Consider the following 13,259-nt stretch of genomic DNA (forward strand, 5'->3'; position numbering starts at 1 on the left):
CAGAAATGGCCATTTCCCAGAGTTCCCTAGAGAAGCAGATTTTCACAGGACAGGTTCTCTCCCAGAGAGCAGCAGAATTGAGACCGGTCCCCTAGGGGAGGTCCGGAGCCCTGTGGGCTAAATGGCCGCCATCGCTGTGGATAAAAAGGAAACGTTTCAGAGGAGCTTGAATAGTCCCCTACCAGTCCCTTCAAGAGCCAGTGAAGACCTTCAGTAGGAAACAGAACCAATGTCTTGGCAGTGGGCGAAAGCTGTAACAGGATGAGGAAATCTTTTTTCCTTCCTGAAGTTTTGGATCTAAGAAGCTCAAGACACCACGTCTGAATTTACACAGTTCTCTTTTGTGCACCATAATAGGGTGTTGTCCTAATCCAGACAAGGGGTGGTGGCTGCTCGCTTAGGGCAATTTTGTGTATTTGGAGTACTGATACTGTTTCCAGACGAAGGACACAAGGTTTCCTTTGGTGGTGGACAGTAAAAAGGCAGAAAGTCACCCACCAGGGAGCTTCTTGGTGGTACTGTGGTTGGAGATCTAATTTCATCATCCTGAAAAATGACTTTTCTAACCGCCAACAGCGTGGATGGATCCCAAGGGGATTATGCTGGGTGAAAAAAGTCAGTCTCAAAAGGTTATATACTCTGAGTCCATTTATACATAACGTTCTCAAAATAACTAATTTATAGAGAGAGAAAACACAGTAGTGGTTGCCAGGGGGTTAGGGACTGGGCAGAGGGGGTGGTGGCCATGAAAAGGAGAACACAAGGGGGCACCTGGGTGGCTTAGTCGGTTGAGGTCAGGTCGCGATCTCACGGTTCATGAGTTCAAGCCCCACATGGGCTCTTTGCTGACAGTGCAGAGCCTGCTTGGGATTCTCTCTCTCTGTCTCTCTCTCTCTCTCTCTCTCTCGGCCCCTCCTCCACTCATGCTCTCTCTCAAAATAAATCAATAAGCTTCAAAAAAAAAAAAGAATTTAATCTGACACTAGAACTCCATGCATGTAGTCCGTGAAATGTGTATCTGTTTCTATGCAGATGTTGGCATTCTGTATCGACACTTACGGGCGGGTGTACCCGTTCTTTTGTTTACCAGCCACATTGTGTCCCACCCTACGAAGGCTCTGTAAGTCATTTGGGTGGTTTTTCTTATGCTATTTTTTTGTGCTGCTTTGGGGTTAGCCTCTTGTCCAAACTACGAGTTATTTAAAATGTGGCGGTAAGCTCTCTGTTTCTGTTCTTCTGGCCATTTTTATGGTTGCACAGGGAGGTTTCTGTCTGGACTCCGGCCTCAGGCTTTACCTTGTGGGGGCTCCAGGTCTTTCATCAGCACCTTAATTGTGAGGTCACAGCCAGGTGACCCTGTGCCCCCCGCTTAGGCATTCCGAAGTAACTCGCAACCCTCAAAGCCCCAGGCTGCCGCCACGGATCCATTTTTCCTCGTAAAAGTGGCTGTAAAAAAGTGTAGTGTAGCATTTTGCCACACGTATGTGTTATGTTCCTCAATTTCAACAAAATTACAAACGTACAAATTGTGTGTGTGTGTGTGTGTGTGTCCATTGTAAAGGAGAGTAAGTTCTCACTGATGGTCTGAGGGCATTTTACGTACGAATACGCATGTGCGTGTCAGTGTCGTTATTTCAAAAGAAAGTCAGCAGGACCCCTTCTGTGGGCAAAAGCCAAAATCTAGCGGCATCACATCCTGTCCATTTCCTTGGAATCGCCAGGGCTGGATGAGGCTCGGGGGGGATCAGAGGCCATGGAGTCCCCAAGCCCACCCTTACGTGTGTGTGAGAGCGCGGGGCCGGGGTGGCAGCCGGCCTGGTGACAGCCAGCAAGAGAGGCCGCCGGCCGCAGACACCCTGACCGCCCCAGCACTCACTCCTGGCTGCCACGGCGGCGTGGCGACCTTGCCAGTGCTCCGCGCACGAGAGGAGGCTCAGTTCAGCTGTTTCGGTCACTTGCCTGGAAGGTCAGTGACAACAGCTCTCCCAGAGGAGGGGTCGGAAGCGGGTGGACCGTAGGCAACAGCCGGCCCCCGCATGGTAGCCTTGTGCTCCACGGCCTTGACACTTCCCAAAGTGTTCAGACTTTGTCCAGGTGCTAAACCCAGAGGCCAGCTCTCGACCCGGGCTGTGTCATGTAAAGAAACCATTGTTTTTGCTATGCAAATGTTGGGTATTTTTACCTCCCTAAAGAGTAGAGAGGCAAAAACAGGGCCTAGAACCCACCAGGAGTTTCTGTTCCTCCCCGCTGAGCAGGATGGCCCCACCCCTGTCTATAGGGAAACCCTGGCAGGGACCCAGGCTGCTATAAATAAGCATCCTGATCGCTCCAGGAAGGCCGGGCTTCCTCATTTTTTTTTTATTGTGGAATTTGTAACAGCTTCTGCCCAGAACATTTGTGTCCGAGGCCCTTTCATCTCCCAGGCATCCTGTACAATTACCATGCGGAGGGTCTGGAATCCGTCCCGCTGCAGCTGGGTCACAGGACAAGGCAGACTGGGCCAGCCTGCTAAAATAAAGACGTGATTATCTCCCTCCTGTGACCTCTGTCTTGTATTTAGATAGGAGTCATAATAGCACCCCTTCTGAGGAACAAGCAGGAAGCTCCTTTCGGCTTCGGCCAAAACGCACATCTGTCAGGAATGGAGTAGGTCCATTGGCAAGTGCTGGAACCCCGGGGCACAGGGGCCAGCTGGGCCCCAGGAATACATCTTTGATGCCGCTCGATTCTCAGACTCTGGCGGGCGTTCACTTCCCTCAGACCGACTGGCAGCACGGGGTTACAGCGGGAGTGCCAGAGAGTAAAACATACAATAAGCAACACATAAGTGCGCGATACCAGCACAAGAATCACGACAGAGGTGCCCGGAGTCGAATGGGTCAGCGCCGCTCCAGAGTGAGCCGTGGACCTGGGGCCGGTCTGGGAACCGGCTGTGACAACCCACGAGGAGATAAGCAGCCTGAGCTTCCAAGGTGGATCACCTCTGCCTCTACGCACACGTCGGGGGGTAGGCCGACCAGTTTCTTTGAGGAGCACGACCCTCTCGAGGAAGCCGCACGTTGGTCCACGCTCTGGCCGAGCTCTACCGAATCGCGGATGGCCACTTTGAGGAGCTACTTGTAAGAGCTTTGGAGAATCCAGAAACCATCCCGACTACAGGGTATTGTAAAAGAAAAATCACAAACCGATAGGGAAGAGGAGGTTGACTCTGCCAACCAGGTTTGGAAACTTGACCGTGTAATGTTCTTTCACGTTACCCACAAAAGGCACAGCTGATTCAACGGGGAACACAAAGAAACCCTACAAAGAAACCAGAAGAGGGGCACCTGGGTGGTTCAGCCAGTTAAGCGTCTGACTCTTGGTTTCGGCTCGGGTCACAATCTCAAAATTTCGCGAGTTCGAGCCCCGCGTCCGGCTCTGTGCTGGCAGTGCTGTGACTGCTTGGGATCCTCTCTCTCTCTGCCCCTCCCCCACTTGTGATGTCTGTGTCTCTCTCAAATAAGTAATAAATTTTAAAAGGTAAAAAAATAAAAAGACAAAAAAAATTAGAAAAAAACAGAAGAAAAATCTTGAACTGATCTCACAGTGTGGGAAACCTTGATTTCAAAATACCCTTTCAAATTACTGAAGTATTCAATGTTTTTGGTAGAGAATCTGTTAACACATTAAAAGAAAGAGGGCCCCTGGGGAGCTCAGTCGGTTAAGCATCCGACTTCGGCTCAGGTCATGATCCCGTGGTTCCTGAGTTCGAGCCCCGCATCGGGCTCTGTGCTGACATTTCGGAGCCTGGAGCCTGCTTCGGTTTCTGTGTCTCCCTCTCTCTCTCTGCCCCTCCCCCACTCACGCTCTGTCTCTGTCTCTCAAAAAATAAACAAATGTTAAGGAACAATTTTTCTTTTTTTTTTTTTTTAATTTTTTTTTTTGCAACGTTTATTTATTTTTGGGACAGAGAGAGACAGAGCATGAACGGGGGAGGGGCAGAGAGAGAGGGAGAACAGAATCGGAAACAGGCTCCAGGCTCCGAGCCCTCAGCCCAGAGCCCGACGCGGGGCTCGAACTCCCGGACCGCGAGATCGTGACCTGGCCGAAGTCGGACGCTTAACCGACTGCGCGCCACCCAGGCGCCCCAAGGAACAATTTTTCAAGAAAGAAAGATCACCTGTGCTCCCACCTCCCAGATACAGTCACTGCTGGTATTGTGTTCCATTCCCTGTGACCTTTTGTCCGTTCATATAAACATTTACTAAAACTGGAATCGTGTTATGTGTGCTATTGTATATCATCCTTTCCCATGAAATTAATCACTATTTTATTTATTTATTCTTTAAATGTTTATTTACTTTTGAGAGTGAGAGAGAGGGAGCGCACACATGCGCAGGGGACGGGCAGAGACAGAGGGAGGGCAGGAGATCTTAAGGGGGCTCTGAGCTGTCAGCACAGAGCCTGACGCGGGCCTCCAACTCACAAGCCGTGAGACCATGACCTGAGCTGAAGTCGGGCGCTTAATGGGCTGAGCCACCCAGGCTCCCTGATTAATTATGATGTTAAAGTAGTGAAACAAAAGGAATACAGAACTCCATATACAGCATGATCCTGACGGTAGTGGGTTGTTTTGGTGGGGTTGGTTTATATATATCCTAGCCATTAAATACATTACTATCTTCCCAAACAAGAAGCTTAAAACATGCTGTCCAGATGAACATGATTTTCTTCTTTATAGTCTGACCTTTTCTGCCAGAAGCGGGCATTACTTTTGCCATCGGGGAAAATAAAACGTCGTCGGTCCCAACACAGCGTCCCCGGCACACTGGTGTTGGTGGGATTCATTCCCTCTGCGTCGGAGCTGGCTTCAGACCATTCGCTGAGGCTTGGGCTCCTCCCTCAAACGCATCTTCTGGGCTCAAGGCTAATGACGAGGAGGAGGTGTGCAAGGGCCACCCCCGGAAAAGCCAATCACCGCGTGAGGAATGCCGCCACGTTCACGGCCATCCCCCGTCCAGGGCCCGCCTCCAGGAGGACGAGGAGGCGGTCAGGGTGCGGCCGCACTGGTAGTGCCCAGGGATCTGCTGTCTGACGCGTGTCTTTCCTGCATGTTTGGGGGCCTCTCTTGTGCTCATGAGATCGGCAGCGACTTTGCAGGCCAAGCCTTTCCTGCTCAGAAGCCCCCGGCTGAAGTCCCCGGGCAGCCCTGCAGGTGTGGAGCCCGCCTGTGCCTGCTTTGGGGCCGCAGCACGACGCGCTCTGGGACGCAGACTTGTGGGCTTTGATTCCTCGCCGCCTCCTCGGGTTCCACCCACCCGAGCCAAGGCCAGCTCTTTCCAGCTCAGCCCTTGGCAGGAGCCCCTCTCGAGAAGAGGTCGAGTGTGAAGGCTGAGATCCCTCTGAGAAGGTCGAGAAGGAACGCCGTGCTGTTCTCAGCATGTGGGCTCCAGTGATGATGAGTAAAAGGACCCGGCGGGAGGGCCTCGCGGACCACAAGTAAATCACAGGCAGAAAAGGAAGCGAGCACAGCTCGTTATTTTGGGATCCGCTCTCAAGAGCACAAAGGCATTCCTTCATCAACAGAACCGCAGAGACCAGATCAGCGGCCTTGTTGTTCCCAAAATGCACACTTTAGAACCACGTGTCCACCCATCTTTACAGCTCTGGGCGCTGTTGAAAATAGTTGGGGGGGCTACCCATAAACCCAGGCCAGAGTAAGTGGGGGGGCACCTGGCAGGCTGTGAAAAAGCCATAGTGCGGCCTCAGGCAGCTCCACGCCGGGCTGTGCCGGGGCGAAAGCGACTCCCCCTGCCCCCCCCCCCCCCCCCCCCCCCGTGAGCCCTGCGTGTTCAGTGACCCTCTGTGCCTTGGCATTGCAGGCCTGCAACAGGTCCCCGGGAAGCTGTGTGCCCACTATGCCTGGGACGCCGGCGTGCTGCTTCAGGCGTGGCCGACCGTGGACCCGCAGTTCCTTCAGCAGCCCGACGTCGTGGAGATGGCCGTCCTGGTGAGTCTGTCCCGCAGCCCCGGAGGCTGGGAGTCTCCCGGCCCCGCGCGAGACCCACAGCCACTGCCTGGGCCTTTCCAGCCTACCCCGCCCTCAGCCTGACTGTCCCACCCGTCTTTGCTTTGCACACTTCAGTTTTGAGGTCACCGCATACCAAAAGCTTGTGAGCATAAAATACTCAGGGCCCTCCAGGGATTAGAAAGTGGAAAATAGAACCCTGTCCTGCGTTACAGGTTCTGATCGTCTTGTTCTCCAGCCGTGTTCCAGTCTCCTCTTCCGTCTGTTTCGTTCAGCTGCTCTTGGTTCATTTAGGGAGGAGGGTGAGAGTGAGGAGGTGGGCAGAACAGGAGCACCTCACTGAAAAATCTCTTTCAGAAAGGCTACATCAAATTTCTTTTGCGGGGGCGGGGGACACCTCGGTGACTCAGTCAGTGGAGCTTCCAACTCTGGATCTCAGGGTCGCGGGTTTGAGCCCCGCATTGGGCTCCGTGCTGGGCATAGAGCCTACTTAAAAAAAAAAAAAGAATTTTTTTTTGGTAAATTGCATCATTGTAGGTACATAAAAGACATTTTTTATTTCAACCTTTTATAGAGCAGGTAACTCTAATAGTTTATCTTTTATATGATTGTTACATATGTAAGCTGATGTGGCTGAACTGGGGGACCTCTTAGCACACACGTCTCTGAACCACATACGGGGCCAGGTCATTCACATCCAAAATCAAAGTAAACTCTTCTCACTCAGTGAAGTAGGCGTTTCCATTCTCAGTGTTTGCAGTGGAGAAATCAGAGAAGTTGGTCGCCTTGTCCGGGTTTATTGATTCATCAGTAGTTCTCAAGTTACCATCAGGCACAGTGCTAGGCTCTGGGGATACAAATCAAACAGGACACACAGGGTCCCTAATACCTACAGAGCTGTAAGCCGAGTGGGAGAGACAGGAAAGAGAAAAAGGAAAGAAAAATATTACTGCAAATTGTGAAAAAGGCCATGAAGACATCACCCAGGGGCTGAGGGAGAGCACAGCCTCCCAGGGCCCCGGTCTGCCAGGCAGGTGCAAACCCTGCCCTTCTGTGTCTGTGCAAACCCTGGGCCCAGCAGGGGGGTGGACGTGTGGAGAAACGGCTTCATGCGGGAGGCTCAGCCCCTCAGAAGCCACTCTGTCTCCACGCCACCTCCCCTGATGCTTGGTTCCACGCTGACCCCGCTTTGCCTCCCCCACGGAGAGGAGGACATGGGCGTGGCCTGGAGGGCTTCTTCCAAAACTCTCAAAGTCAAAAACAGCTCTGTGGCACAGAGAAGCCATTTCTTCTTTACCTTAAGTAATGTCTGTAAGAAAGATCTCAGGGCGCCTGGGTGGCTCAGTCAGTTAAGCGTCCAACTTCGGCTCAGGTCATGATCTCGCGGTCCGTGAGCTTGAGCCCTGCGTCGGGCTCTGTGCTGACAGCTCAGGGCCTGGAGCCTGCTTCGGATTCTTTGTCTCCCCCTCTCTCTGCCCCTCCCCCACGTATGCTCTCTCTTTCTCTCTCGAAAATAAATAAACATTAAAAAAAATTTTTTTTTAAGTAAGAAAGATCTCGTGGGCCCCTGAGAACACATCCTCTGCACATGGAGAAATGCCAGCTTGAGGAACTGGAGGTTTAGCCTATGCAGTATCATTCCACTTTGATCACTGCAGAAAAGAAATTTCGTTTTGGTGATTGGCGAAATGGTTTCAGATTGTCGTTGAAATGAAAACTCAGCGTTTAAAATGTTTACAAATGGGACTCCCTGCGGGTCTACCCAACTTGAGCACCTCGGGCTCGGGGCACCGGGCCGTGTGACAGACCTCCTGTGGAGGCCTGCATTCTGTGTCCGTGTGATCTTGACTGGTGCCCCGGCCGGAAATGGGAGCTGAGCACCATGCAGTGTAATTCAGCCTGATTCGGTCCGGCTCGAGTTCTCGGTGCCCACGGCATGCAGGGCCGTGCCCAACACTAGGGATACTGAGCCCAGGGGCACCGGCTTCTCTCCATGCAGCGTGGCACCCACGAGGGACGGTCTAGGGGGCACACAAATGCCACACACACACACACACACACACACACAGGGAGTTTCTGGAGACTCAAGGTTAACACGTGGAGCTTGGGAGCGAGACTCTCCTGCCCGTAAGTCTCCGTCTTACAAGATACTTCCATAAGCCTCAGTTTCCTCAACGGCGAAATGGGGGCCACACAGTGGCTGCTCTGTGTAGTTGTTGAAAGAATTAGATCGGATGACGCCAGGAGACGCTTAGCTTGCTTCTGGACACACTAGTGACAAAACCCACTAACAAGCAGTGAGCACCGACTACGGGCCGGGCACTGCCCGAAGAACTTTCGAGATCCTGACTCATTTACCCCCACACAGCTGCCCTGGAGCGGGCCCTGTTTTACCCATGTCACATAAATGACTAAATGCCAGGCTCCTGCCGGTCCGGCTTGCTAGGTGCTCGTGTCGGGATCACCGCTTCGCACAGTCAGGGCATTGACGGAAGGGGACGTGGGACCTTGGCCGTAAAGAGGAGCAGCATTACCCTAGTGCAGAAAGACGATGCCTGCTCGGCAGAAGCAAAGGGGGGAGCGCCCTCGGGGACATTGGGACGGTGAGCCACGGAGGGGGGCTAGAGCACGGGCACAAGCAGGGCATCAGGGCTGGGGGCTGGCAGGGGGCTGACCAGGGGGAGAGAGGATCCATGAGGTCACCCCGACTCCACTTGTGGGGTGGGGCCTCGGGCAGGTGACTTCACCTCTTGTGCCTCGGCTTTCCCATCCGTACGATGGGCACGCAGTGGTCCTGCATGTACCTTATGAGGCTGCAGGAGGATAAGCAGGTTTGCTCGGGTGGATTGCGTAGCCCAGCGCCTGGCACAGAGCGAGAGCTCGGTCGGTGGGGACTTTCCTTGTTCTTCGCTGTTGCGGGGCTGCCTCCGTGTCTCTGTGAGCGGCCGCGGGTGGGGCGAGGGCAGTGCTCATGGTTTCCAACTTTTCAGTTGGAAAAGTCCAAGAGAACAATGCCGAGGCCCCGGCCCGAGGCTGTGGGTGATGGGGGTGGCGGGGGGGGGGGGGGCAGTGGGAAAGATGGAAGGGCAGAAGCTTGTGAAGCCACCAAACAGAGACCAAAAGATTCTTCTAAAGTCAAAGAGAGCTTCTTCCCCTTTGGGCCCCTGAAGGCCAAGTCCGGGGGCATCTGTTGTCCATTTAACTGGTGCCTCATGCCAGGAGGTGGAGCATGATAGAGACCCACCCGCCGCGAAGGGACTGCCCTGGGTAGGGCGACTCAGGGGAGTCCCAGGGCTCCAGAAGCCATGAGAGGGTGCCTGGGGCCGTGTGGGAAGGCCTGCTGGGTTCAGGGGAACGATTCAGCTCCCCGGACAGGCCTCACCAGAGGGGCCAGCCCCCAGGTCCCCAGGGAAGCCCTGGGTCTGGAAGTAGGGTCGTTGTGCCGAGCACATCCCACACCGGCCCCTTCCATCGTGGCCGGGAGTAAGGAGGCGTAAGGCTTAGTGAGCTGGTCCCTTCGGACAGGTGATCTTCCTCAACAGTCCGGAAGATTCCATCCTTAAAGAAGAGAAAACTGAAGGTCCCGCGGCTTGTGAGTCCAGGCCTGAGAGTCAAGCCTGAGTCTGTCTGCGCAAAAGCACTCGCTCTCTCGCTTGCCCCGGGCCCCTCTTCCCTGGGTAAGATCCGGAAGCAGAAGCTGGAGCTGGGTGACTCATTACCAAGTTCTGAGAAGGCCGTGTCCGGGGCCCCCAGGACTTCACGGGGGGGCACGGCTTTGGTGTGACAGGGTGGGAGGTCTCGGTCAAAGCAAGCACAGGGCGCTGGAAGAAGGTAGCTCCCGATGGCTTAGAAACGAGAAGGCGGGTGGTGGGGGGCACAGTCCTTTGAGCAGCAGCCTAGCGCTGCCGTTTTAGGACACCAAAACCCTGCGTCCAGGAGACTCACACTTTTTCATTTTACTTTTATTTTATTTTTTAAGTTTATTTGTTTTGAGAGAAAGAGAGCGAGCGGGGGAGGGGCAGAGAGAGAGAGAGAGAATTCTAAGCAGGTGCCACACTGTCGGCACGGAGCCCGACGTAGAGCTCCAGCTCTTTGAAACACGAGATCACGACCGAAGCTGAAATCCAGAGGCGGACGCTTAACCCGGCTGAGCCACCCCCAACCCCGAGACTCACACTTTTTAGTTGTTCTTTTTTAATGTTTATTTATTTTTGAGATGGTGAGAGACAGAGCATGGGTGGGGGAGGGGCAGAGAGAGAGAGAGGGAGACACGGAATCCGAAGCAGGTTCCAGGCTCCCAGCTGTCAGCACAGAGCCCGACGCGCGGGGCTCAGTCCCACGGACCGTGAGATCATGACCTGAGCTGAAGTCGGACGCTCAACCGACTGAGCCACCCAGGTGCCCCTAGACTCACACTTTTTTAAAAGAGCCACGTTTTTTAAATTAATTATTTGTTCGTTTATTTATTTATTTTTAAGTTTATTTATCTTGAGAGAGACAGAGACACTGCGAGTGGCGGGGGAAGGGCGGCGAGAGACTCCCAAGCAGGCTCCGCGCTGCGTGCAGGGCCCCATGCTGGCCTCGAACTCACAAACCTCGAGGTTATGACCTGAGCCGAAACCAAGAGTTGGACGCTCAACCGACTGAGCCACTGGATGGAACCAATCCCAGGCACCCCCCCCCCCCAAAAAAGAACCATATTTTAGAACATTTCAGGACGTACTATTTTACCGTATTTGGCTCCCGCGCAGTGATACAGGGTGATGCAACCAAGAAAAATGCCACCAAGTTCTACATAAATCTGAAAAAAATGAGGCAGGTGATTAGGGACACCTGATAGGCTTTGGTCGAAACTTCAGAGACTATTCCTGGTAACTTTTCATAATACAGTGACTGCATTTTCCCGGTAAAAAAAAAACCAGGAGCATCAGTGAAAGAAGCGTTGAGTGTTCTTACGGGAGCAGTGGGCTTGGGGATTTGGAGCATGGCTGTTGAGAAGCCACCAGGGCCGTGAGAGCACTTCCCCCCCGTGCCCACATCAGTTCATACTTGCTGTGACGTTTGTCCGTATTGAAAAATCCTCAGCGAATACCCACCGACGTCTGCAACTGTACTGGCCCCTTCTCGGCAAGGAGAGTTAAAGTGATGTGGGCCCAGGTTCCCGGTCGCCGTGCCCGGGCGCCCCCTTTTCACAGGAGCCAGGCCCGTGACAGGGAGGTGGCCTGCCTTCCGCAGGAGCCGGCCCACCCGCGGCCTGGGTAGAATCCTGGGTGACACAGCCCTTCCCCTCCCCCGGGGAGCAGCTGAGGGTGTGTGACCTAACTTCCTGCGCAGCTGGGACGGGGCCACGCTCGGGAAGCACAGGTGCACTGGCCGCAGGTGCCGGGGGCCCCCAGCCTCTCCCTGCCCGTCTGGGTGTGTTGGGAGGCCGGGCACGGACGCCACCCCTCCGCGGGGAAGGCGCCTGCCACTCTCAGGACTTTTCCTCATCGCTTGTCTCGGCTTCTCTCCTCAGATCAACAACAAAGCCTGCGGCACAATCCCCGTGCCCCAGCGGGTCTCGCGGGACCAGGACAAAGTCCACGAACTCGTCCTCCAAAGCGAGCTGGGTGTCAGGCTCTTGCAGGGGCGAAGCATCAAGAAAGCGTTCCTCTCCCCCAGAACGGCCCTCATCAACTTCCTGGTGCAGGACTGACGGCAGGGAGGAGGAAGGGGTAGGGGTAGGGGGGCGCTGGCCCAGGGTGGGGGAACGACGGACGTCTTGAACGCTCACCCTCATCCTCTGATGGACGGGTATGGGTGGCGAGCCTCTGTGGCGGGGCCTGGTGCAGGAGTGGGGACGGGTGTGGGCAGAGCAGAAGGACTCTCGAAGGCGGAGGGGTGGGGCAGCCCCTGCAGGTGGAGGAAGCCATCTGACCCCGCGCGAAGCCACCAGAGGTACGGCCGGGTGTTTGCAGGAAGGCGAGAAGAGAAGTGAGAATGCACGTGTGCCTCTCGAGCAGCCTGGGAGCTTCTGACCCCCAGAAACCGCACGGCCTTCGACACACCCCGGGAGCGGGAGGGCGAACTGAGGACCCACGCACGGCATCTGGGTCGTGTCCAAATGCCCAGATTGTGGCGTGGATGCTGCGGTCTTCAGAAGCCGCTAGGAACCAGAAGGCAAGCGGGGCGGGTCCCTCTACAGGTGTCCCCGCCTCCTGGGGTGAAGCACCACTTCCTACCCTCTCTCGGGGTGTGACATTTGCTGCGCAGTGAGGCAGGACCACGCCGGGTGGGACCTCAGATGGAAGCAATCGCAGGGCCGACCGCAGCCCCGCGCGGTGTCTGCTCGTGTGGGCCCCAGATGCCGCCACCGCCGTCGATGTGGCCCCCGGAGCCCATCGTGAGAAGCGCGAGCTCGCCGGGGCGGAGTGGCCCAGAGCCACCGGGTGTTGCCTTCTTGTTCAGGCCGCCACCGTCTGGAAGCCGGGGAGGCGGCTGGGGACGGACCCCTATCGTTGGTGTCATTAGGATAACCGGGTCCTATGTGATGTCAGCAATTGGGTGCCCTGAGCAGAAGCGGCCAAAGCCACTGATTAACATTTAATGGGGAAGTGGAGGAGAATCTCGCCATTTTGTGATGCTGAAAATCTGTATTTGTTTTCTGATGCCATTTTTCTGAGGTAACCTCAGATGAGGTAGCCTGCAGTTGAACAGCTAACAGATGACTTTTTTTTTTAACGTAATAAAATGTTTGTCATGTGCGACTTTGGGACATATGTGTGATCTTGGAATAGCCACCACATTCCAGTTCTAGGAGTTAATCAGGAACAGACTGAGGTATTCTATCATCGTCGGAAGCCTTGGCCGTATGCCTGACTCCACATGGAAAGTTCTAAAGTGAGGTACGTGTAGGACTTACAGACATGGGAGAGACAACACTGATTCAGAGATACGAGTAACAGCCGTTAAGTTACTGGTTCTTGAATGTGGCTCAACTGAATACCGTTTCTGGTCCCCGTTAAATCAGAAATTCTGATTTAAGTGGTCTAAGGTGCACTTGGGCATCAGGGAATCTTAAAAGCTGCACGGGTGATTCTTTTTTATTTTATTTTTTTAGTGTTTATTTATTTTTGAGACAGAGAGAGAGAGCGGGGGAGGGACAGAAAGAGAGGGAGACACAGAATCAGGCTCCAGGCTCTGAGATATCAGCAGAGAGCCCGACGCGGGGCTCGAACTCATGAACCACGAGATCATGACCTGGACCGAAGTC

The 13,259-nt window shown here is 54.3% G+C and overlaps 1 protein-coding gene across 1 annotated transcript in view; it reads left to right on the plus strand.

The window, feature by feature from the left end:
* LARS2 (leucyl-tRNA synthetase 2, mitochondrial) overlaps positions 1-12,753 on the plus strand; it is a 171,442-nt gene extending 158,689 nt beyond the window's left edge. Inside the window, 2 exon segments of the mRNA XM_043587211.1 lie at positions 5,862-5,989; positions 11,523-12,753. Of these exon segments, the coding sequence (XP_043443146.1) occupies positions 5,862-5,989; positions 11,523-11,702 (308 nt within the window). The 3' untranslated portion in view covers positions 11,703-12,753.
* The last annotated feature ends 506 nt before the right edge of the window (positions 12,754-13,259 follow it).

Source organism: Prionailurus bengalensis, chromosome A2 (genome assembly GCF_016509475.1).
Source record: "Prionailurus bengalensis isolate Pbe53 chromosome A2, Fcat_Pben_1.1_paternal_pri, whole genome shotgun sequence".
Taxonomy (NCBI): Eukaryota; Metazoa; Chordata; class Mammalia; order Carnivora; family Felidae; genus Prionailurus; species Prionailurus bengalensis.